Source organism: Pomacea canaliculata, linkage group LG3, assembly GCF_003073045.1.
Source record: "Pomacea canaliculata isolate SZHN2017 linkage group LG3, ASM307304v1, whole genome shotgun sequence".
In the NCBI taxonomy this organism is placed as follows: Eukaryota; Metazoa; Mollusca; class Gastropoda; order Architaenioglossa; family Ampullariidae; genus Pomacea; species Pomacea canaliculata.
Window position 1 is genome coordinate 15992083 of NC_037592.1, and position 22348 is coordinate 16014430.

The 22348-nt window shown below is 45.4% G+C and overlaps 1 protein-coding gene across 1 annotated transcript; it reads left to right on the forward strand.

Annotated features, from left to right (window-relative positions):
* Positions 1–1963: 1963 nt before the first annotated feature.
* Positions 1964–21853, forward strand: LOC112558960 (serine-rich adhesin for platelets-like). Its single transcript, XM_025229730.1, is given in 15 exon segments — positions 1964–2705; positions 7014–7186; positions 7907–8036; positions 8444–8595; positions 8907–9043; positions 9196–9318; positions 9411–9580; positions 9934–10105; positions 10696–10809; positions 11467–11495; positions 11497–11812; positions 11973–12881; positions 13744–14790; positions 14979–20534; positions 20726–21853. Coding segments are annotated over 15 exon segments (10071 nt in total). The 5' UTR covers positions 1964–2648; the 3' UTR covers positions 21712–21853.
* Positions 21854–22348: the final 495 nt, after the last annotated feature.

Genomic DNA, 22348 nt, shown 5'->3' on the forward strand with positions numbered 1-22348 from the left:
AGAAAATGTGGAAGTGTGCTAATCTGCAGTGTCTGTTGAATTTACCGTCCTTAACAAGTTTAGGATGCTTCTCGCTCCTATTCCTCCCTTCCAGAACATTACTATACAGAAGTGCTCACTTACAAGAGGAACATAAGCTGTAAAGACAACTTAATATAACAGCAAATATCGATCAGGCTCACAAGTAAGTGCGTGGTGAAGCATTAAAGAAATTTTTTTTTTAAAAGTGAGTGCGTGTGTGCGTGCTTGTGTGTGGGGAAGGGGAGGGAGAGAGGGAGATAAGGCGAGAGATTAAATTGATTCAACACCACAGAAAATGAAGCTGAAGAATCAAGCAAGTCTTTGAGCTCAGTGCAGGGCTACCTCCGGGACTATACAATAGTTTGAGTGGCATTGTACAAGCTGGAAGTCGGCCACTTAGTGGCTATCTGCCCTTGACATACTCGCTGTGGAGTGGAGGCCTTTCATTATAGAAGGTGGAAGAAATTTGTAAAGGAGGTTAGGCGTAAACTGACTGACACGATGTACTAAAGGGTGAGTAGGGTGCATGCTGCATAGTAGTTATAGGCCATTTATAACATATAAAAATTACATAATAATAAAGTTGATTTATATAGCTCTTTACCTCAAGGGGCTGTGCAAAAAAGAAAAAAAAATTACACAGCTTCTCTCAAAAACATAGTTTATTACTCATGTTGAAAATACGATGAATGCCATCAACATATATGCGATCTTGCTGAACCTTCGCAGCCGACGGCACAGTCACAGATGTAGTGAGCAAAGGATGAGGGCAAGTCTCAGATGCTCCAGATGCACAGATGCAGTGGACACAAGGGTTAAGAACCACGTACATGGCCATAGAGACCTGCAGGCAAGCTTTAGAGGCACCCATAAAATTAAAGTCATAAGCAAAATATCCTGAACATTTCTTGTCAATATTTACTCTCACTTCCTTTCCGTTGACCTTCGCAAAGCAAAAATCGGTATAAGCAATGTCTTCAATTTCAAATTCAGCCCTGTAAAAAGAAAGATTCGCCGACATATTGCATTTGAAGTTTTAGGGCAATACAATTGAGAACACAACACAATCCACAATGCCGGAAAAGTTAAGAGTGTCACTAAAGGGGGCTCACAATCCTGTAAAGTCAAAAAAGCAAGATAGCAAACATAAAAACAGGATACAGAAGCCGTAAGTGGATGAAAATGTTTCTGAGAAGAAATGGCGCAGCACAACCATCGAAGAACAACCCACACCGGAGGTTAACGGTCAACAAACATCACAAATCATTTAGAGACACCAACAGTCGACGTAGTGATTATGAGCAACCTATACTAGCTATTGAATCGTTTTCCTGTTTTATAGTCTTGATATGAAACAATATTTTCATTCACAGGTAAAAAAAATGAAAGGAGTATCTGCCTTTAATGAAAAAATGACAAAATTCTATGACGGATCTGTCCCCGCTGTCCCCACCCAGTGGCTATCCACACTATCAGAAGGCAAGGCACCGCAATGTCTCTCGCCTTGAGAACCCACTAAGTGGTGAGCAAGAAAAAAAGTGTGTTGTTCGCGTGTCACTTGATTCGAGATGCTTACACTGCACTGCGCACGGCCTCCAACATGTAATTGTTCCTACAAGAACTGCCGCTTTTTCTGTCGGGCAGAGAAAGGCACGAGGGACTTGGGTGCGACTGTATGTATAATCAAGCTAGACAATTAATTTTGGTGATAGAGCGAGAAGAACAAGCACAGTTATGAAAAATGAAACTACAGCAAGGGCTAACAGTCTTCTTGTGGTCAATTTGCTGAAGTCCAGACAACCGTACAGATCAGTTTTTTTTCTCCTTCACACACATATATATATTAATAGTACAAATCTTTTAAAACGAAGGGTAAATATTTTCTTTGGTGTTTGAGCGCTATTCCCTTATGTAACACATATACCTCTCTCTTTCACACACTCATAAACTTTGCAGGAAGGAAAGAGGTGGAAAGAGAGAAGTGGTGCAATCTGAAGCTAAACACGATGGACTGTCTTTGTCCATGGACATATGGACTAGAAGGGCAGTTGTCTGAAGGACAGGCAGTTCTGGGTTTCGAAGGCGAACTGTCGGTTGTGAAGTGCGCACAGTCGACTCGGTTTGTCATTCAGCGATGGACTCGGCCTCCAGGCCTCAGTGGCGACCCCTTCCGCCAAAGTTTGCTGCCAGACAAGGGGAGGCGAGTATGTGAACGCAGGGCAAGAGGGAAATAATTCTTTCATTTCGGTTTTTTTTTACGCACGCGGTTTACGCCGCCACCGCCGGCATCATCAGCCACTTGACACAGAACTGAGAACATGTCCCTGACTCCAGAATGAGGAGTTTGGAGAACCCTGACTTCTGTGTTTGTTTGCGCCGCCATTGCACCTCGCCGTGACCGTCCACTGACCACAGGCTCCATGCAGGGCAGTTGTCTGTCTCAAGATCAGTTGTCTGTCTCAAGATGGTAATTACAGCCTCCACTTTCCACGGACAATAACCTTCTTTTGGTAGCACTGCCACTGGTGACACCATATCGTGGTCAGGAAGGTTCTCTGGCTGCTGGTTCATGCTGGTCTCTTGTTTTTAATTCGTGATTCGAGTTTCGACCTGAACACCCGTGAGCTATGCAACCGGCCAGGCGCTCTGTCATCAATGTTATCATCCTTGTCTTCTTTTGCAAGGTAAGATCGAAATCCCTGTCTAGAAATGTGTTACATGCGTGATTTTGTCTCATCTGGCCACAGACGAGTATGTGAATTTACATCATTTATTTTTGTTTTGTATTTTTACATGTTGACCAAAGATGTTATGAGTTTTGCCCTTTACTGACTGGAAAGGAGAGGCTTATGTAGTCTACTTCTGGGATCAGACATACGATCATATACATATGCACATATATCTTGTATGCACATATATGATCGTTATACATATATACAGCTTGCTTGCTGTATTAAGACACATTTTGTAATGATGGCAATTTTAAAGTCAAGTAATTTAATCTCTAATTTTAAAAAGTTTGCCTGGATTTACTGTATTTTCAGAGACATTTAGCAATGGCTATTATTTTAATTATTTTCTTTGTTAATGTGGGATTTTGTTGGGGTCGTTTGTGAGTTAAATACAGAGTAAGCTTTTACCGCGCCAGTCTTCTCCTGTAGAATGTAAAGCAATGGAAGTATTCGAGGTGGACAAATGGTAGAAGTCGTTTTAAGTCTGATTGCACTGCTCGTGATAATTACTTACCTCGACACTGTTAACGTTGGCCGTTGCTAAACAAAAAAAAAAAAAAGAAAGAAAGAAGAGGGAAAAAGATCTATACTTCCGATAGAAGTCTTACGAAATGGTTTTTCTCCATGTGTAATGGCTGATAGACGGCGACATGGAAGGGCAGAGGGCGGAGGGCGGAGGGCGGAGGAAGCAATGCTTGACTAAGCTACCATGTCCTCTGCTGAAACTTTGAGCTGAAGCCAGAATGATAGAAAACAATTTGGAGGACATGCGCGTGCATAAACAAATTAATTTAAAAATGGAAGAATTTCAGAAGCCGTAGTAAGGCAGTTGATAGTCAAAACACGAAGGAGTTGTAAATGGACCGAAGCAAAATTAATGCTATAAAAATTTTTCTTGTACCAAAGGAGTCAAAAAAAGAAACAAAACTTTTTTTTATGTAGAACCCATTGTCATGATTTCGTCTGCTGTTAACACTGTGTCGTGTTTAATCCTAGACTTCGAGGCGTGGGTTAAATTCCTTTCATCAATAAAAAATCTCTGTCTTCCTTATTCCATCTTCATTTCCCATCGGCATTTAATCCATCCTTAGCATTCAAGACAAAAATAATCCGGGTTTTGTGCTCAACGAAAAAAGAACGAGAGAATCTGTGAAGACCAGGGTCAAAGAGTGAAGAGAAAACACAGAGAGAGGAAGGAAGGTTTTGTCTTCTGGTCAGAAAAAAAGTTCTCTTTCTTCCTGGTTGGGTTAGCAGTTCGGGTCTCGCCTTTTGATGCGTAGAACCTGAGGTCATAACGGAAGTGTTTGTTTGGGGCGGGACAAATGTCGACCTTTTACTTCCGGTGTGGTTGCCATGTTGCCGGGCCACTGACGGTTGTTAGGGAAGCCAAACTTTTTAGAAACGGGTTAGACGCACGCTGATGCCTTGAAGTGTAACAAATCTTTCTCACGGTTCCTTCTATCAGATAAGCCCGACAAGAGGACAATTACTGCCGGCATTTTACTCTGAAAACTGCGATCTACAATGAAAAACTGCAGTAAATACCAAAATCACCATGGTTTAAGCAGACCACGCCGCAAAAAGCACATAAATAAATCAGTGTGGTCAGCTAGTTTCTCAGTAACCGAACTTCTCAGTAGTCTAAAGCAAAAAGGAAATAGTTTATTCAGTGTCGGATATATATATATATATCTTGTTAACAGATGGTGAATGCAGTTTGTAAGTAATCTTTTTGACTCTTAATTTCTTAATGACAGACAGTATTGAGCATAACAGAACAATTAAGCTACTAAATATACAATACTTCTAAGAACGCATAATCGAACTGTGATTGAAGAAATTCGACTGTAATCAGCTGTACCTAAGATGAATAGCAGACTGCATTTGTCGAGTCTATAAAAAGCAAACAAACAAACAAACAAACAAACAAACAAACAAACAAACAAACAAACAAACAAAAAATCCCTGCATGTTATTCCAGCAAACAGCTGCAAGGACCCAGGATTGACCCAGATGGTTCTACTTAGAGATATGATCACTGTGCCTAATACGATATTCAGTTCCACCTAGACCGGAAGTGACCTTTTATCAAAAAAACTCCGTAGCATTCGTAAGTGCTTCTGGGTCAGGTGTCTCCGATAATGTTTTTGAGAAATGTTCCAAGTGTTGGCCCGAGTGACTCAGAGATACACTAACAGTTACACCAATACACACACACAGACAGACTGACAGACAAAAAGAGAGGTATGAAACATGTCTGAGTAAGTAAAGTACTCTTTTAAAGTCCTAATTGGTTCACAGATCATTTGATACAGACATGATACACACTCTCGAGTAATGACGATTAATGAAAGTTAGACCGGAAGTACTACTCAACTGTCTGCTTGCTTATGTATTGTCAGCAACATAACTTTCCACCCGTTTATCTATCCACTCTCAGCCTCTCTGAGAAGCGATTACTTTAGGAGCAGGTACGTACCTGATAACCCCGAACAGTCGGCTGCAGATTCTGGGTGAGTGCTGCTCTCAGCACAGCAGCTGCGACACGTGGTTGACATGCGCACCGGCACCGTCTCGTTTTGTTTCGTAATTTCCGCTTCCGATGAGATCACGACAATGCCGACAGAGCGAGGCGACTTCCCCCACTCACAATAGCTTTCGTGTCTCGAAAGTGACTGCAGGTTCTCCAGCAGACGACTTGCAACTTCCAGTGCTAAATATTCAACCGATTTTTTAAAAAAAATTAAAAGGTGGGAGTAAGGAGATGCTGACATCTGTGAATCGGAGTGACGAAACGATGAGGTGTACAGCGAACGTTCGAGAAGGCAGTGGAAGGTTGTAGACTTGTAGTCAAGACTCAACTGCACAACACATGTCTCAGCGTCTAGACTATTTGTATCAGCAAATTTAGATTTGGTTTTTATGAAAATGAATTTTAAGTCTATACAAGCGTTGTGCATAAAATTATTTAAACCTGAAGTCTAGTGAATGTGTTAAAAATTCTAAATGTGTTGTGCAGATCAACCCTGAAAAAAAAAAGGCTAACTTCTGCTCCTTCGGTTTAATGGTGCAAATCTTACAACCAACCAACACACACTCACACCACACACACACGGCATTTACTTTCTTAACTGTTTAACTGCTATAAAAGCAGTGGTCACCCATAGAAGTGAATCAAGCCATACTGAGCATTTTCGGGGAATTAATCCTGGAACCTTAACAAGTGGGGTGGGATGAAGGTCCATTTCACGTTCATATTTTTGTGTGTCTTATAAAGCTGTTTTTGCAATGGGAATTTTAATTTTCTCATGACCCTTAGTATTCCCACCTCTAGTATATGTGGGAAAATGCCACTCATCATACTAAGGGAAATAGCACAAAAAGTTCAATCCATCTGTCGCTGACTGCAAAATGCTTTCCAAGGCAAAGGACTAAAGTTTTTTTTTAATGCTAAAAGCTTTTTTTTAGGGTAGGTCAGGTAAATCCACCTAAGGATCGAAACACCTCCCAACCACGTCTGTCTAGATAAGCGTTCTCTCTCTCTCTTACAGACACATCCACTCGCGGACACAAGCACACGCACATACGCATGCATACATATTTACACTTTTGTCAAACCAATAATAGCGTAAACAATGTTTACACTGATAAGCATGTATACATCCTACTAACCACCACAGTACAGGTTTTGATCTACAAGGGCTACACACCAATACTTTCTCCTGCCCCCTCCCCCATCTCTCTCTCTCTTTGCCGTTTCTCTGCTTCATACGTCTTCCACTCGCATCTAATTACACGTAAACAGTAACATTTAACGACAGAAACATGTTGCTAAATATACACCAGCAAACAAAAATGTCTATCAAGGGAATCTCGTGGTTTCCTGTTTCACTCGACCAAGCGGAAACTTGTTCGCCTTCAGAAAGCCGCTGGATTCAGTGAGCTGTGCCGAACACGACACGCACGGCGTCACCAGACCCTTGGTCCGTCTTGCCTGCCCCTGTAGCCCCCTCGTGCTGATCACTGCAGATTATTTAGAAGTTGGGGGTAGGGAACACGAGCACCATGGTAATAACAAGCGAAATGAAAGGGCCATGATGATGATGATGATGATGACGACGACGACGATGATGATGATGACGACGATTATTATCTTGCTAGCATTATTAATACTGTCCTTCCTTCTGACAAATTATTATCTTGCTAGCATTATGTAGGTGAATTAAAAACATTTTTCGTATTTTGCACTTCCTTTCTAAGGTGTTAAGACAGGTGACAAGCACAGGTGTGATAGAGACACGGTTCATTGACTTTGAAAATGCTGAGGGCAAGCAAGTCAACGGAAAGTGCTGCGACCCCGGGTGGTGGTGGTCCAGGTCATGTACCACGCCGTGCGACCACAGATTCCACATCTGCATGAGCAACATCACAGAGTAAGCAACCACTAGTAGTTTCGATGCTGATATTTCCAAGTTGCTTGCAGCCGCATTGTCAAAACTGTCGTTTTCTTGTGATTTTTTGTTAATTCGTAAGATATTGTTTACTTCAAGATTTTTATGCATGGACATATGTAAAAATTATTTACAGCCATGTAAGTTTAAAATTTTAAACAGTTTGGAGGGATATTTTTATAAACATTTTTGAAAATTCATTTGATGATAGTTCAAACTTTCACGTCAGCTTGAAATGTGCATTTCTCTTTGTGAGAATAAATCATCCGACTGTAATCAGCTAGGAAATTTTCTTGAAAAATTGTAATGGACTTCTATTTATCGTTGTTGCGGCCCTATGCTCCTCAAGGGAGCAGCAACAAGGAATAAACTAAACTTTATCTATCGTATTTGAACAGTATTTATATTTCTACAGTGTCAAATCTCGTTTCCCTTATAAATAGTAGAAAAAGTAATTCCGTGAATGTTGATAAGCTGTCTGCACTTTCATTAGACGACCTCAAGAAACACACACACAGGCAGGTGATACGAAAGCCCTCAGACCTGAGTAAAGGTCCGTGTGGATGTTTAGTTTCTGTTACAAGGCAAGTCTTGGGGCAATGTGTCTAACTGGTGTACAAACTGGTTTTACTTCACCATCTTGTTCCCAGCCTCAGTCAGTCAGTCAGTGACTCTGTCTCATGAGCTTGTTGGTGTCAACAGGTCCAGCAGTATAGACGCCTGTGAGTTCGGGCGCCAGAAGTCTAGTCCGATGACCGAAAACCACATCGTGTTCAACGGAAATATCGGAAACCTTTCCAACCCTCTGCACTTTCCCTTCAACACCTGGCCTGTGAGTTCTTCACATTTTACTGGAGGTTACCGGTTATTTTAGCTTTACGTGTCTTGGCTCATTACCTGACATAATGCTTGAAAGTTGGCAGGTATATATATATACTTACATGTGTCAGAAGATGCCACACTTCACACAGGGTTGAAAGCACTAGTCTTTCTCTAAAAAAAGAAATTATCTGTGATTCATTTTGCACGTCTCTGGATTGCATTAAAACATATTATTATTAAATGTCTTTATAAACTCAGTTAAATTATGTGGGATTGTACTGTTTAATAAGATATACATTTCATTTTTGGCAATCTATAACAGCTGTTTCATATATATATTTAAGCATAGTGTAAAAATTCTTGACTTTGTGGCGAAATGGTCCCTGTGACCTATCTGAGGCACATTTTTGTCCACAGGGTGTTGTGAAACTGAAGGTGGATGTCCAGGATGAGGACAGCGATGGATACGATCAGGTGGATCACTACGAGTACCAGTACGCGGCCAACTTGCTCACTCGAGAGCTGGACGCCCCCACCAAGACCCTGCGGCTGTCAGGATCGAAAACCAAGTAGGATAGTCAGCACCCTGTTACGACTCATTGTCACTGTTTGAAAAACTGTTGTTTCAGCAGCAGCAGAACTAAGAATAATAATAATAGCTTTCAATCACAATCACAGTTTCATGCGCAGTGAGTGGCAAAGAGCACGAAGACAAATAAAATCATAACAAATATATAATTGAACGCAGTGCATGAAACAGTTATACACAAGGGTAGACAATGCTCAGTTCTTGAGCACAGAGACAGCACGTGACACTCGCTCTCCTCTTGACAGTCACGTGACGTACTGTCTGATTTGTCCTCTATTCTCCTCTCGGCAGGCTCAACCTGGAGATGAAGGTGTTTTGTGACGTGAACTACTACGGGCCTCAGTGTGCTGTTCACTGTGTAGCTGCTGATGATGATTCTGGCCACTACACCTGCGACCCCATCACCGGCCAGCGAATCTGCCGCTTCGGTACTGACTGGCTTTGCTTTTGGTTTTGTTGTTTGTTGTTGTTGTTTTGTTTTGTTTGTTGATTTTTTTTGTTTGTTTGTTTGTTTCTTTCTTTCTTTCTTGTTTGCAAGACCTCAGAAATCGACACTATCTCATCGGGTAGCTTTTTTCAGGGTGGGAAGGCGACGACTGTCTCACCGACGTCGATGAATGCAAAGGTCATCGGTGTTACGACGGGGCTACGTGTATTGACGGCATCGGGTACTACACTTGTCTTTGTCCTCCAGGTCGCACAGGTTTGTACATATTTCTCGAATTGGTATATAAAGCCGTACTTTATGCTCTTATTTCACCGTCAGGTGTATGTATCATGGTTGATGTGTCTCAGGCGTGGTGTGCAACGCGGAGATCAACGAGTGTGTCAGCGCGCCCTGCAGCAATGGCGGCACGTGCCGGGACCTGGCTGACGGCTTCTCCTGCACGTGTCCTCCAGGGTGGACAGGCCATCGCTGCGACACCCCCGTACTCACATGCAGGCCGGACTTCTGCTACAACGGGGTAAACAGACATTGTGTACCGTGATTATGTGTCAGTCAGCTCCATGACATCGGTCAGAACACGCGGAAGTCTTAAAGTGACGTTCCTTGTGACGTACGGGAACGTATTGCTGGCACCATGTAATGTAAGCCAGCAGTTTTGCAGGATGGTAAAATTTAATCCTAATTGATCTAGTTAAAAGAATTTAGAACAAGTATGCATCAACTTCACAACAGGACTGTTATGAATAATATATGTGAAAAGTTTCTTTGAATGGCATATTTTTCGGGGTGGGGGGGAATTTCAGACACAGTATTTCGTCATTGTTTGACCTCACGATGATGCATTACTGATTTAGATGTCTCTCTCTCAAGGGCGTGTGTTACGAAGCGAGCGGAACTGCCGCCTGCTCCTGTCCGTGGGGATGGACGGGACTTCACTGCGAGATCAGAGGACTGGGATGCAGCAGCTCTCCTTGTCAGAACAACGCCACGTGTAGCGACATGATTAATGGCTATGTCTGCACTTGCCAGGACGGATTTTCGGGTAAGGATACAATTTATCATACCAAAGTTTTTCAGAAGACAAATCCTTGTACGAAAAAACTAACCATAAAACCGAATATCTGAGATGAAGTTTAGCTGTCTGTCGGTTTAGCCACGACATTTCGAAAAAAACACCGTTTTCCATACATAATCTAACTGTTCCTCTATGGATCTGATACTTAAGACGAGGATGATGGTTGTGGTACAGTGACGGAGGTGAGGACAGTAGTAGGAAATACGTAGTCAAAAACAATTTCTCGTGCAGTCCTCTATTCGTAAACACGATGATGTTGGAGATAGCACTGATGGCCCTTTTGTGTGGACAAATATATTAATATAATCAGTCATTAATCCTATTTGTCTATAATAATATATATCCTATTGTTCCATATTATCTTACGCTTTCTCTTTGTTATTTGTCGTCCGATTTACTAAGTTGTATTATTATTACTGTATTTCTGTTAACACTCGGGTGTTCTTTGGATTGAACATTCACTCCACTGTAATATTAACCTTTCATTGCAGAAATATATTACATCTACCTTACAGTATTAAAGAACAAACTTCAAGCTTGTGACATTTCTGTTGCAGGAGAACACTGTGAAATTAAAACAAACGAATGTGAGAGTAGCCCGTGCCTGAATGGAGGTCTTTGCCTAGACGAACATCTTGGTTTCACCTGTATATGTCAGGCAGGATTTACTGGTAACACCTTAGATAAGCTTTTGAGTGCATACATGTTTGTATGGTAATTTAATTTATCTGCACACCACCTTCGTCTGTCCTAGGTAGGAGTAAACAATGAAGACAATGCACCTGGTGTCTGCAAGATTTAAATACTCTAGGGTTCAAAAACTACAATTTCCAATGAGAATAATTCTTTCTTACAATGAAACATAGAGCATGAGCAACAAACTGTCTTGTTGTCACACTGCATGCAATTCTTGAACGGGTAAGGTACAATAAGAATCTAAAGAAGTAAATTAGTCATGAATACGTGGAGAATGAATACGTCGATAATGATATACACGAACCCTCAAAGGTTCCAAGAAGATGAAGGGTTTGGCGCAAGGCCTCGTCCGTTTGTGGTTTGTGGCCCCTAAAAACATCAACTTTTTAAATTAAATACACTTCTTTCAACATAAATCCTTAGAAAGCAGTTAAAGGTTGTTTATTTAAAAAAAAACACCTGTGTATTCATAGCTGGAATTCAATCGGCAATGGACATGTGGAAATGAAAATACAGGCAGATCTCTTGTGCTAGTGCTAGATCACGTGACTTGAGTCATCAATGTAGTAGATATGTAAGTTCGTGTTGCGATTGTACTGATGACACCGCACCCTACCCTGGAATGTCAACAGGCTCCCGGTGCGAGGATACAGTTGATCCTGTGTACGAGCGCTCCTTGTTTCAACGGTGGAACCTGTCTACCCGACCCTGGGGATGGCGACTTCTGGTGTCAGTGTCCCCCGGGGTATGTCGGCCCCGCGTGCCAACACGCCGACCCCTGCTGGCCAAATCCATGCCAGAACGGCGGACTTTGTGCAAGTTTTGATAACACCTACAAGTGCGTCTGCCTGCCAGACTACGAGGGTGTTCACTGTGAGGCTAACAAAGACGACTGCGCCTCCAACCCCTGTCAAAATGGAGGAAGCTGTGTGGACGCAATCAACAGCTACTCTTGTCAATGTGTCAGTGGATTTTCAGGTTGGTTCTTGTGGCTGTATCCGTGGATATTTCATTTAGTTTTCTGAAGAATTAGCCGCTGTTTTAGCTCCATATCCTGGTTTTATCTTTTAGCTTCTTCATTCCATTGAGACATGGAGGTCTTTATGTATATTTCTGAACACATTTTCTTCTTCTCCAGGAATGAACTGCGAAAACATTTCGGATCCATGCCTGGGAAATCCGTGCCAAAACGGGGGAACGTGCATCGCTGACGTCACACAGTATTCTTGCGAATGCGAAGACGGTTTTTCAGGACCTGACTGCACCTTGGGCACAACATTTGATCCGTGCCGCAGCAGACCCTGTTTCAACAGCGGAATTTGTGTCGTCGGGGTCACGGGCACGTCATTTTACTGCCATTGCCTTGCTGGCTTCAGTGGAACCCTCTGTAGGGAGAGGCTTGCGTTAGACCCTTGTCTCTCCAACCCTTGTCAGAACGAAGGGAGCTGTGAAGCAGATGGTAAAGAAGGATTTGTATGCCACTGTCTGGAAGGATTTGGGGGAACAACTTGTGAACAAGTCGTGGAGGAGACAGTGGATCCGTGCAGTCCCAATCCTTGTCAGAACGAAGGCAGTTGTGAACTTAAACACGGAGAAGAGTTTGTTTGTCATTGCCCTAATGGCTTCGCTGGTAAAATGTGTGAGATACACACAAGCATCTCCACAGCGTGTGACCACAATCCGTGCAAAAACTCGGCCACGTGTGTTCCTCTTGCAGAAGGGTTCAGCTGCACCTGTCCACAGGGATTGACAGGAAAGCTGTGCGAAGAACAGGAATTAAAGATAGTAGATCCCTGTGAGCCAAACCCTTGCCTCAATAATGGTGTTTGTACATACGTAAATGGCAACTTCACATGCGTGTGCTGGGATGAATTTGCAGGACCCCGCTGCGAAGCACCAGTAGAGTCCACGGAGAGTAGCCAGACGATGTCCACAGAAAGCTCGACATTGGAACCAGCGGCGCCATCTTTCACTTCTCCCCAGTCGGACCCGTCATCCTCGAGGACAACTCCATCCAGCGCTGTCTCCACGAAGACAAAATGGAGCTGTTGACAAGCGACACAGACTGGACAACAGACCTGCAGGAGGCGACGACAGTCGGCCGGGAGAGGGCGCACCCCTGTCAGTCCACCCCTTGTGTGAATGGCGGCGTGTGCGTGATGCGTGGCGACAGCTACAAGTGTGCGTGTGCCAAGGGCTACGTCGGCAAGCTGTGCGAGATTGACGTGGACGAGTGCAGCTCCAGTCCTTGCCAGCATGGCGGTACGTGCAGCGACTACGTCAACGACTTCGCGTGCAGCTGTGCGGAGGGATTCACAGGTTTGTGCGCACGTGAAATAAACTTGTACACCTCCGACTCTCGGGGTTGCAAGAGTATCATATCGGTCAGTCTCCTTCTTGAACTGTAATCATGAAGCAGAGGTAACGTCCGTTGACCCTGGATTTGCTCCTTACCTACAGCCCTTGAAATTCCTCTATAGCCACAGCTGTAGAAAGTACGCATCACGGAGGATTCTGAAGTTTATCAGCGCACTCCTATGTTTCCGGTTACAAGACAAAACTTGGGGTCCATAGCTAACCTGAGGTTACGTCACCTCTGCTTCATAGTTATGTCCTCCGGTGTTCTTCTTGAGACTTCTTTTATCTTTTTGTGATAAGTGGTTTAAAGGCAGTCAAAGAAAAATTAATTTACTAGTTTCTTGTTTCTAGAGCTATGAAGCAATTTTGTGGTTTGATTCTGTATTTTTTCTTCTTCCTCTTCATCCATTCTTGCTCTTATTCAGTGTGCAGCAAAGATCAAATCAGAATAATATTGTCTGTTACCTCTGACAATATCTTGTGCATGTGTGTGAATAAGCGCGTATACACACTTTGCTTTAGGAACTCATTGACTTTTCTTGTGATTCAAGGGAAAATGTGCGAAACTGATATCAACCTGCAACCCGCCAGCACCAGCAGCAGCACCACAAGGGAGGTAACACATACGTCCTCCGAAACATCGCCAGCCGCTTCCGTTGTAGAAGATTCAACTTCGAAAGCGATCATCCTTACCTTCATCGTACCCAACGTCACTTCCACAAGCCCGACACCAGACAGCACAAGAGAAACAAGAGATTCAGCGCCACCTATCGCCAGCCAAAGCACCAGGAGCACGCGGAGTGATTCCTCAGGCCTGACAACAACCGCGACATTCCACCCAAACACGTCAGACACCGACATGCCTGATACTACTCACGAGGCCCTCTCAAGTGACACAGCAAGCGAGGGTCAAGGGACACTGTCACCTCAGTTCGGTGATGTGTCGGACCTCCCTTCTGAAGTCACGTCTTCCAGTGACGTCACAGATTCGACCAGAGAAGGAAGTGGCGAGCTGGCATTGGATGTGACAACAGACGACAGTAGTGCAACAACTTACACTAAAATAGATGTCACCACCTTGCTTCCTGTCACAGCGACTGACGTCACGTACTTTGGTGAGGTGTCTCGTACAGCAGAGGGCAGGTTCACGGCAGATACAACGTCTTCTCAGGATCATCTGGAAACAGGGTCGGCAGCATCGACATCGACTGTCCAGATGCCAGAGACAACCACCGATGTTTCACGTACGTCCTCCGGTGACATCACAGACATAACCATCGAAGAAAGTGCAGTGACATCATATGTAGCCTCTGTGTCATCAAATGAAACAGCGGAGCAGACCACTGAGCGAACACCTCGTGACTACACTGAGGGAAGTGGCGACGTACCACCCACGTGGACATCATCTGGTGAAGTCGAAGAACAAACTAAATATTACAGCCCAACGCCACAGGAGTCCGGTGACCTGCTACAAACGACAAGCGGTGACCTTTCACCTATGCCGACTGCGTCTGGTGATCTTCCAACTTCAACAATAGCTTCCGATGACGGGCAAGAAACAACAAGTGGCAAAGAATCGTCCGCAGCAACATCATCAGGTGATGCCAGCTCTGATGTAACGTCTGAAAGTGGTGGAGGACGCCTAACGTTTTCTGCCCAAACCTCTAAACTGCCATCCGCTGACAATGTCACGGACAGCAGTGGAGATTATGTTCCAGAAGCGTCTTACGGCGATGAACGATCAACACCTCAGACTTTTTTCCCTTCCACTCTGATCACTTCTGAGGGCGGCGACAAACTGATCGCAACATCCTCGGGGAAGGCGCAGAACTACATGACAAGATGACTACACAGGAAGCTCCGCTGGGGAGTGGCGACGTCATTCAAACAACGGCATCGGGAGAACATTCAACGGAAGACATGTCTTCTTCTGGCTTCCTTCATTTCGGAAGCGGTGACATGTCTCTTGGAGAAATGACAGACATATCAGGTGACGCAGTAACGGAAGTCTTCTCTGGTGAAATGGCGTGTCCGTCGGGTGACGATTCGATCACGACGACATCTAGCGCCACTACGACGTCATCTGGCGACACAATGACGTCATCTGGTGACACTATGACGTCATCTGGAGACACGACGACGTCATCTGGCGACACCGTGACGTCATCTGGAGACACGACGACGTCATCTGGCGACACCGTGACGTCATCTGGCGACGCAATGACGTCATCTAGCGCCACTACGACGTCATCTGGCGACACAATGACGTCATCGGGTGACACCGTGACGTCATCTGGAGCCACACACATTGACGACAGCAGCGCATTCAGCGGTGAGGAAAGTGTGGTAAGCGATAGGCAGACTACCACATCAGGGGATTTGCCAACAGCCACCACCGCTGAAACAATTACAAGTTTCGCTGCATCTGGTGACATCACAGAGCCGTCGAGTGGAGACCTCAAACCCTTTACTGGTGACATGACAGAGCAGTGGAGTGGCGATCATGCCTCCGGTGAGAGAAGCGAAACAGCAAGTCAAGAAGTGTCACTCACGTCACCGCCAAGCAAAAATGTCACCATTATTTTCAAGCCAGTGACGTCAGAGAAGGAGACAACAACAGACTCTGATTCCGTCACTGAAAGCGGAGACAGGGCGGTCCCATCCAGCGGTCATTCTGAAGTAGGAGGAGACAGTCTGGTGCCAGTGACGTTAGATAGGACAGCTGACACGTCTAGTGGTGATCACACAATAGTGCCAACATCTGCAGACACAGTCAGCAGTGGTGACAAAGATGAAACTTCTTCCGATGAGACAACTCCACAAACATCTGGCAGTGGTGACAAAGATGAAACTTCTTCCGGTGAGACAACTCCACAAACATCTGGCAGTGGTGACAAGCTTGACACACCTGTGACTGATAAGACCATGCTGCAAACGCTCGAGAACGAGCTGACTAGTGGCGAGCAAACGTCAGGTAGCATGGTGGGCAGTGGCGATCCCACTAGTGGAGACGTGCTGAGCAGTGGTGATCATACGACAGGTGACATGGTGACCAGTGGTGATAACTCGACTGCAGTGGTTCTGAGCAGTGGTGATCAAATGTCAGGTGACATGGGGAGCAGTGGAGATCAGACGTCTACAGTGGTATCGCCTGGTGGTACCACTGACAGCAGCGCCAGTGACATGACAGCACAAGAAATGACATCGGGCATAACATCAAGTGGCGATGTCGGTGAACTGGGCTCTTCTGGAGACACGACAAGTGGAGAAAAACAAACAACGACAGCCACGTCAGCCCTCGAGGGAGAGGAAGATGACGGCTCCGCACTAGTTACCACTGAGGTCCTGACGACTTCGGCGAGGCAGATGGTGACGACTTTATCCGATACAGACAGTGCATCCGACAGTGGTTCTTCGACATCGTCAACTGAAATGGAGTCTGGTGATGACCATTTGATGACAACTGCAAACATCCTGACTGAAACTACTTTTTTCTCGGGTCACTCAGGAGACAGCGACACTGAACGTTCACACGTTTCCTATTCTGGAGAAGTGACTAAATCTCTCGATTCGTCTGCTGATAATGTTTCGTCCGGACTTTACTCTGGAGATACGATACTCAGTGGGGAGAGGACTTCCGGCGAAGGTTCTGAGGCTTCTGAATTATTTACTTCCAAATCTACATATTCGAGTGGCGACAGTACTTCGTTGATTACTTCATCAGGAGAGTTCGCAGCTTCGGGCACTGGAAGTGGCAGTTCAGGAGAACAGGTGGAGACTTCGTCAGGAGCCATTGTAACGCCACTTGCTTCACAGTTTTCTACAGTGCATTTGGAAACATCAAAGCCTCCAACAGACACTGGGGACATTTTCTCATCAAGTGGGACAACTTCATCCGGAGACATATCAGTGTCAGAGTCAAGTGGTGACACGCAATCAGGAGACAAATCAGTGTCAGAGTCAAGTGGTGACACGCAATCAGGAGACAAATCAGTGTCAGAGTCAAGTGGTGACACACAATCAGGAGACACATCAGTGTCAGAGTCAAGTGGTGACACACAATCAGGAGACACATCAGTGTCAGAGTCAAGTGGTGACACACAATCAGGAGACACATCAGTGTCAGAGTCAAGTGGTGACACACAATCAGGAGACACATTAGTGTCAAAGTCAAGTGGTGACACGCAATCAGGAGACACATCAGTGTCAGAGTCAAGTGGTGACACACAATCAGGAGACACATCAGTGTCAGAGTCAAGTGGTGACATGCAATCAGGAGACACATCAGTTTCACAGCCAAGTGGTGACGTGCAATCAGGAGACACATCAGAGTCAAGTGGTGACACGCAATCAGGAGATAAATCAACGCTAACACTAAGCAGTGACACAGAAGTAGGATACACGTCAGTGTCAACATTGAGAAGTGACAGACACTCATCAGTTTCAGAGTCAAGTGGTGACATACAATCAGGATCAGAGCCGAGTGACGTCGCACGAAAAGGAACCACGTCAGCTTCAGAGTCTAGTGGTGATATTCAGTCAGGAGAAACAACAATGTCAACATTAAGTAGTGTCACAAAACTGAGAGGCACAATGGAGTCACAGTCAAGTGGTGACACACAATCAGGTGACATGTCCGTTTCACAGTCAAGTGGGGACACACAATCAGGAGACACAGCAATGCAAACGCTAAGCCGTGACACAGAAGTAGAATACACGTCAATGTCAACTTTAAGCAGCTACACACAATCGATATACACTTCAGTTTTAGAGTCAAGTGGTGACGCACAGTCAGGAGAGAAAACGGTGACAAAAGTAAAGAGTGACTTGCAATCAGGAGACATGCCAGTATCAGAATTGAGTGGTGAAATGCAGTCAGGAGACACAACAATGCCACCGTGGAGTGGTGACACACCAGCTTCAATGTCGAGTGGTGACACACAGTCAGGAGACACAACAATGCCACCGTGGAGTGGTGACACACAGTCAGGAGAAACATCAGTTTCAATGTCGAGTGGTGACACACAGTCAGGGGATGTAATGTCCCAGACAGGATCAGCGTATTCTGAAGAGACAACAGACTCATCGGAAGATAAAAGGGTTTCCAATGATACGACATCTTCTGGAGACGCCACGCTAGAGACATCCTCATATTCAGGTGATTTCACAGCTATCACGGAAAAGTCGACCGATGATTTGACAGTTACAAGACGCACAACTGTCTACCTTGACACAACAGAGTTTCCCACGAAGCATACGACTCCTCCCAGTGGATCTGGGGACATCTCATCAGGCGACATGGCGACTCGGCAAACGATAAGTGCAGAATCAGGAGACGCCACGTCTGGAGAATATTCAGGAGATACATCAAGAATGCCGTCAGGTGACATCATCACAGATGAATACTCAGGGAAGACATCAGGAATGTCATCGGGTGACGTCACAGCAGAAGAGACATCAGGAATTCCATCAGACACATTATATGAAGCAGGAAATGACACAACAGTTTCAGGTACAAGTACAACCACCTCAAAGACAAAACACTTTCCAGTATCCCAGGAATATGAGACCAGCGCTTCGGGACACGTCAGCCTTCTGACCACAGAGCCTTTGACCTCCAGAGATCAAGACTCATATGTGGACACTACTGTCTCTGGGGAAAAGGAATCGTATTCTGGCGACATAAGAGAGACATCTTATTCAGGAGAAGGGGACTATACGGGAGACATTCTTGAGCCTACGGCGTCAGGTGAAGAAATGTCGACACACACAACGGCAAGTGGGGAAACAGAGACATCGACAGCGTCAGGTGAAGAAATGACACACACAACTGCAACCATTTCTTCCGGAAGTGGGGAAACAGAGACATCGACAGCGTCAGGTGAAGAAATGTCGACACACACAACGGCAACCATTTCTTCCGGAAGTGGGGAAACAGAGACATCGCTCAAGGAAACGTCCTCGCTCTTTCAACGACATTTGGATAATGTAACCGAAGAATTGAGTTCTGGTGAGTGGACTACTGAGTCTGTAAATGCTTCACAATTTACCCCCACGATGGAAAAGGTGTCTTCCTCACAAGGCATGTTTACTTTCGATGACACACTTCAGTCAGGGTCAGGAGATGTCACAGGCGTAAATAAGACTGTTTCTGCTGACACGACAACTGACGAGGCATCTGGAGAGAGTACACTAATCGAAAGTAGACTTACATTAACAACTACTCAGGTTTCGGGGACTGTTACAGACTTTGTGTCATCCGAGAATGTGACCACGATGTCAGAAGATACGTCACTCGAACACGTTACAGAAAAGAAGACCACAAGCGATTATGAGGAAAGTGGATCAGGAATTATTTCTGGGGACGGGGAGATCTCAAGTCGCCAACCTGAATCAGAAGACACAACGGCCATCACCTCATCAGATGTGCCTCACGTTAAGGAAATGAGTTCTTTCCCAGCAGAAGTAACTCTTTTGCAACAGAGTACGGAAACGCAAGATGTGAATCGCACCGATTCTGCAATAACATCTGAATCAGCAGTCGAGGAGACAGCTTCTGGGGACGAGCAGCTGAGAACTTTAGAAAGCTCTACGTCCACACAACCTGTTTCAGAATCGACTTTGTTGGAAACTACCGCATGGCGACCCGAGGAAACAGAATCTGATGAGACTGTCGAAGACACGAGTGGCGAGGTCACATCCAAAGCTCCGCACTATGTTGAAACCACCGCGCCTGAAAGCGAGGAGATAAATGACACTTTCTCTGGAGAGGACGGGTTCGATGTTACAACCATTGGTAACATCTCAGTTACCACGGAAACAAGTGTCTCTCGCTTCAGCCAGAACGTAACATCCACTTTGAAGCTGGAACCGACAACCGTCAGTGAAGAAGCCACAAAGGCTGATGACAGTGATGGAGAAGTATCTCACATCAGATACTTGGTAGACACTACGCTGACGAGCAACGGAAGCTCTGTTCCCGAGAGGACTTTGACTCAGACTGACGTTACCAGCACCCCCGAGGCAACAGTCACCCACATCACGTCAGGTGACACAGCTGCTCCGTTCAGTAACCTGACCATTTCGGAAACGTCACAGGAGCCTGGGTCACCAACTGACCTAACGGTAGCCTCGATCGAATCGTCCTCCAGTTTGATGGACACTGTGTCGACCGCTGATGAGGAGAGTCGGACCTCGGACTTGGGAGACACAGACGCTGGGTACAGAGAAACAACGCAGGCATATACCCCTTCCAGCACCCCGGCGTCCACTGTCACGACTAAATCAAGCCACGGCAGTCCTGTATCCACCACGATGAGTCAAAGTACAGTAAGAAGTAAAGGTAAGTTCTCTTATTTTTCTACTACATTCATTCTTAGAGTTTGACTAGTATTATTATTATTAATCTGGTGCCCAATGGGTTGTGTGTGTGTGTGAAGGTGTGTGAGAGAAATACAGAAAGGATCATGATGCTTTTTCATCTACAAGTTTCGTATTCTTCTAATTCGTTACTATTTGTGGCATGTTTCTTAGACCTTGTCGACAGCGCCTCTACAAGCCCCAGCAAGCCCACGGAGCAGGTCACAAAAATGACATACCCAGTGCTTCATTTCGGTAACGACTCTCTGGTCCTCTGGCAGACCACCAAGTCCAGGCCAGAGACAACCAAATCGGTCATCACAGAAACTCCGACAAGTCCTTTGACCTCTCAGGACAACATGATAAAAATCGAAAGCCAGACCAGGATGATTTTCCTCCACACCACGACCCCGGCGCCGCCCTTCCAGCTGCCCTCCGTCACGGATGAAATCGTCATTCATCATGAGTCCATCGATGTCAAGAGCAACGACACTTTGCCAATCGCTATCGCGCGCCGTCTGAATGAGACGGCTGCTAACAAGACCGATGATAAAGACGACGAACGAGCGGCAACGACTGATGACGGCGATACCAGCGCAACACTGCGGACGACGGATCAGGTCGAGGTCAGATCCAGCCCCAGTCAGTACGACCCTGAGACCAAGCAGACCGTCCCGTTCTACGCTCGAACCAAGGAGTGGGAGAGGCGAGAGTGGGAGAAAAATCAGCAGACCACGGGTCTGTCTGCTGGAGATATTACAACATGGCAACAAACGACAGAAGGATTTACCGAAGAGATAGGGACCGCATCGGAATCAGTTCGTGAGGTGTTCAGTACAACAGAAAGACCTCGTGAAGGCCTTCACACTACACAGGAAGGTGATGACGACCTTGAGACTTCAGAGTTGACTACAGAACAGACATTTACAGATGCTACTTTAGTTGAGGAGGATCCCCAATCCCTTTCTGACAAAGAGAAATCAGCCTCCAGAGCCCCCGTCACTTTGTCTGTAGCCACAACGATATCTTTACCATCCGAAACAACTGCAAACAAATCTGTCCCTGATGATGAAAGCAACAAAACAAGTTCGAATGACCCCAGTCTGTTACAGGCTCACCAACAACCGGTTCTCTTGGGTCACAAGTGGAATCTCTTCTGACGTGGTTGTATGAAAAACTGTCCAACACGACTCAGTCCGACAGGACTTTCACACAGGAAACAACCACGGAGGAGGCAAGAGGCGGTGAGACCACAGAGCAAACGTTTACAAAAGCCACGCAGATAAAATCATCGGATAATTCGTCTTCTCGCTGGGAGATAACTGATGAAACTGTAAACGTAACGACACAAACTAAGACCAACAGAACTGTTGAGACTACAGTCTCATCGTCTCAATCTAATGACAGTTCTGATTACACCTCGATGTTCACAGTGTCTCATGCTCGTGTCACTACAGAGTCACAGCCGAGTCACACCTGGATGAGACAAGAATCTGCCGAGGTCTCAAAAACAGAGGATGTATCTGGGATCGTTTCCACGTTCTCCCCTGTTGTTTTGTCTACCAAAGTCACGCAGGAAGAAAGCGACCAAACCGCTCCTGCAGTGACCGATGATCCAACGAAAGTGATTGACATGGACAAGATGGCTTCCGAGGTTGGTGCTCCTGAAGTAACGCGAGACTCTGAAGAATGGAACGTTACTGACGTGACCAGAAAACCACGGATTTCGCAAGCAACAGCCGACGCCGTACACACCAGCACACCATATGACGTCAGCACAGAAAAGACACACGCGCA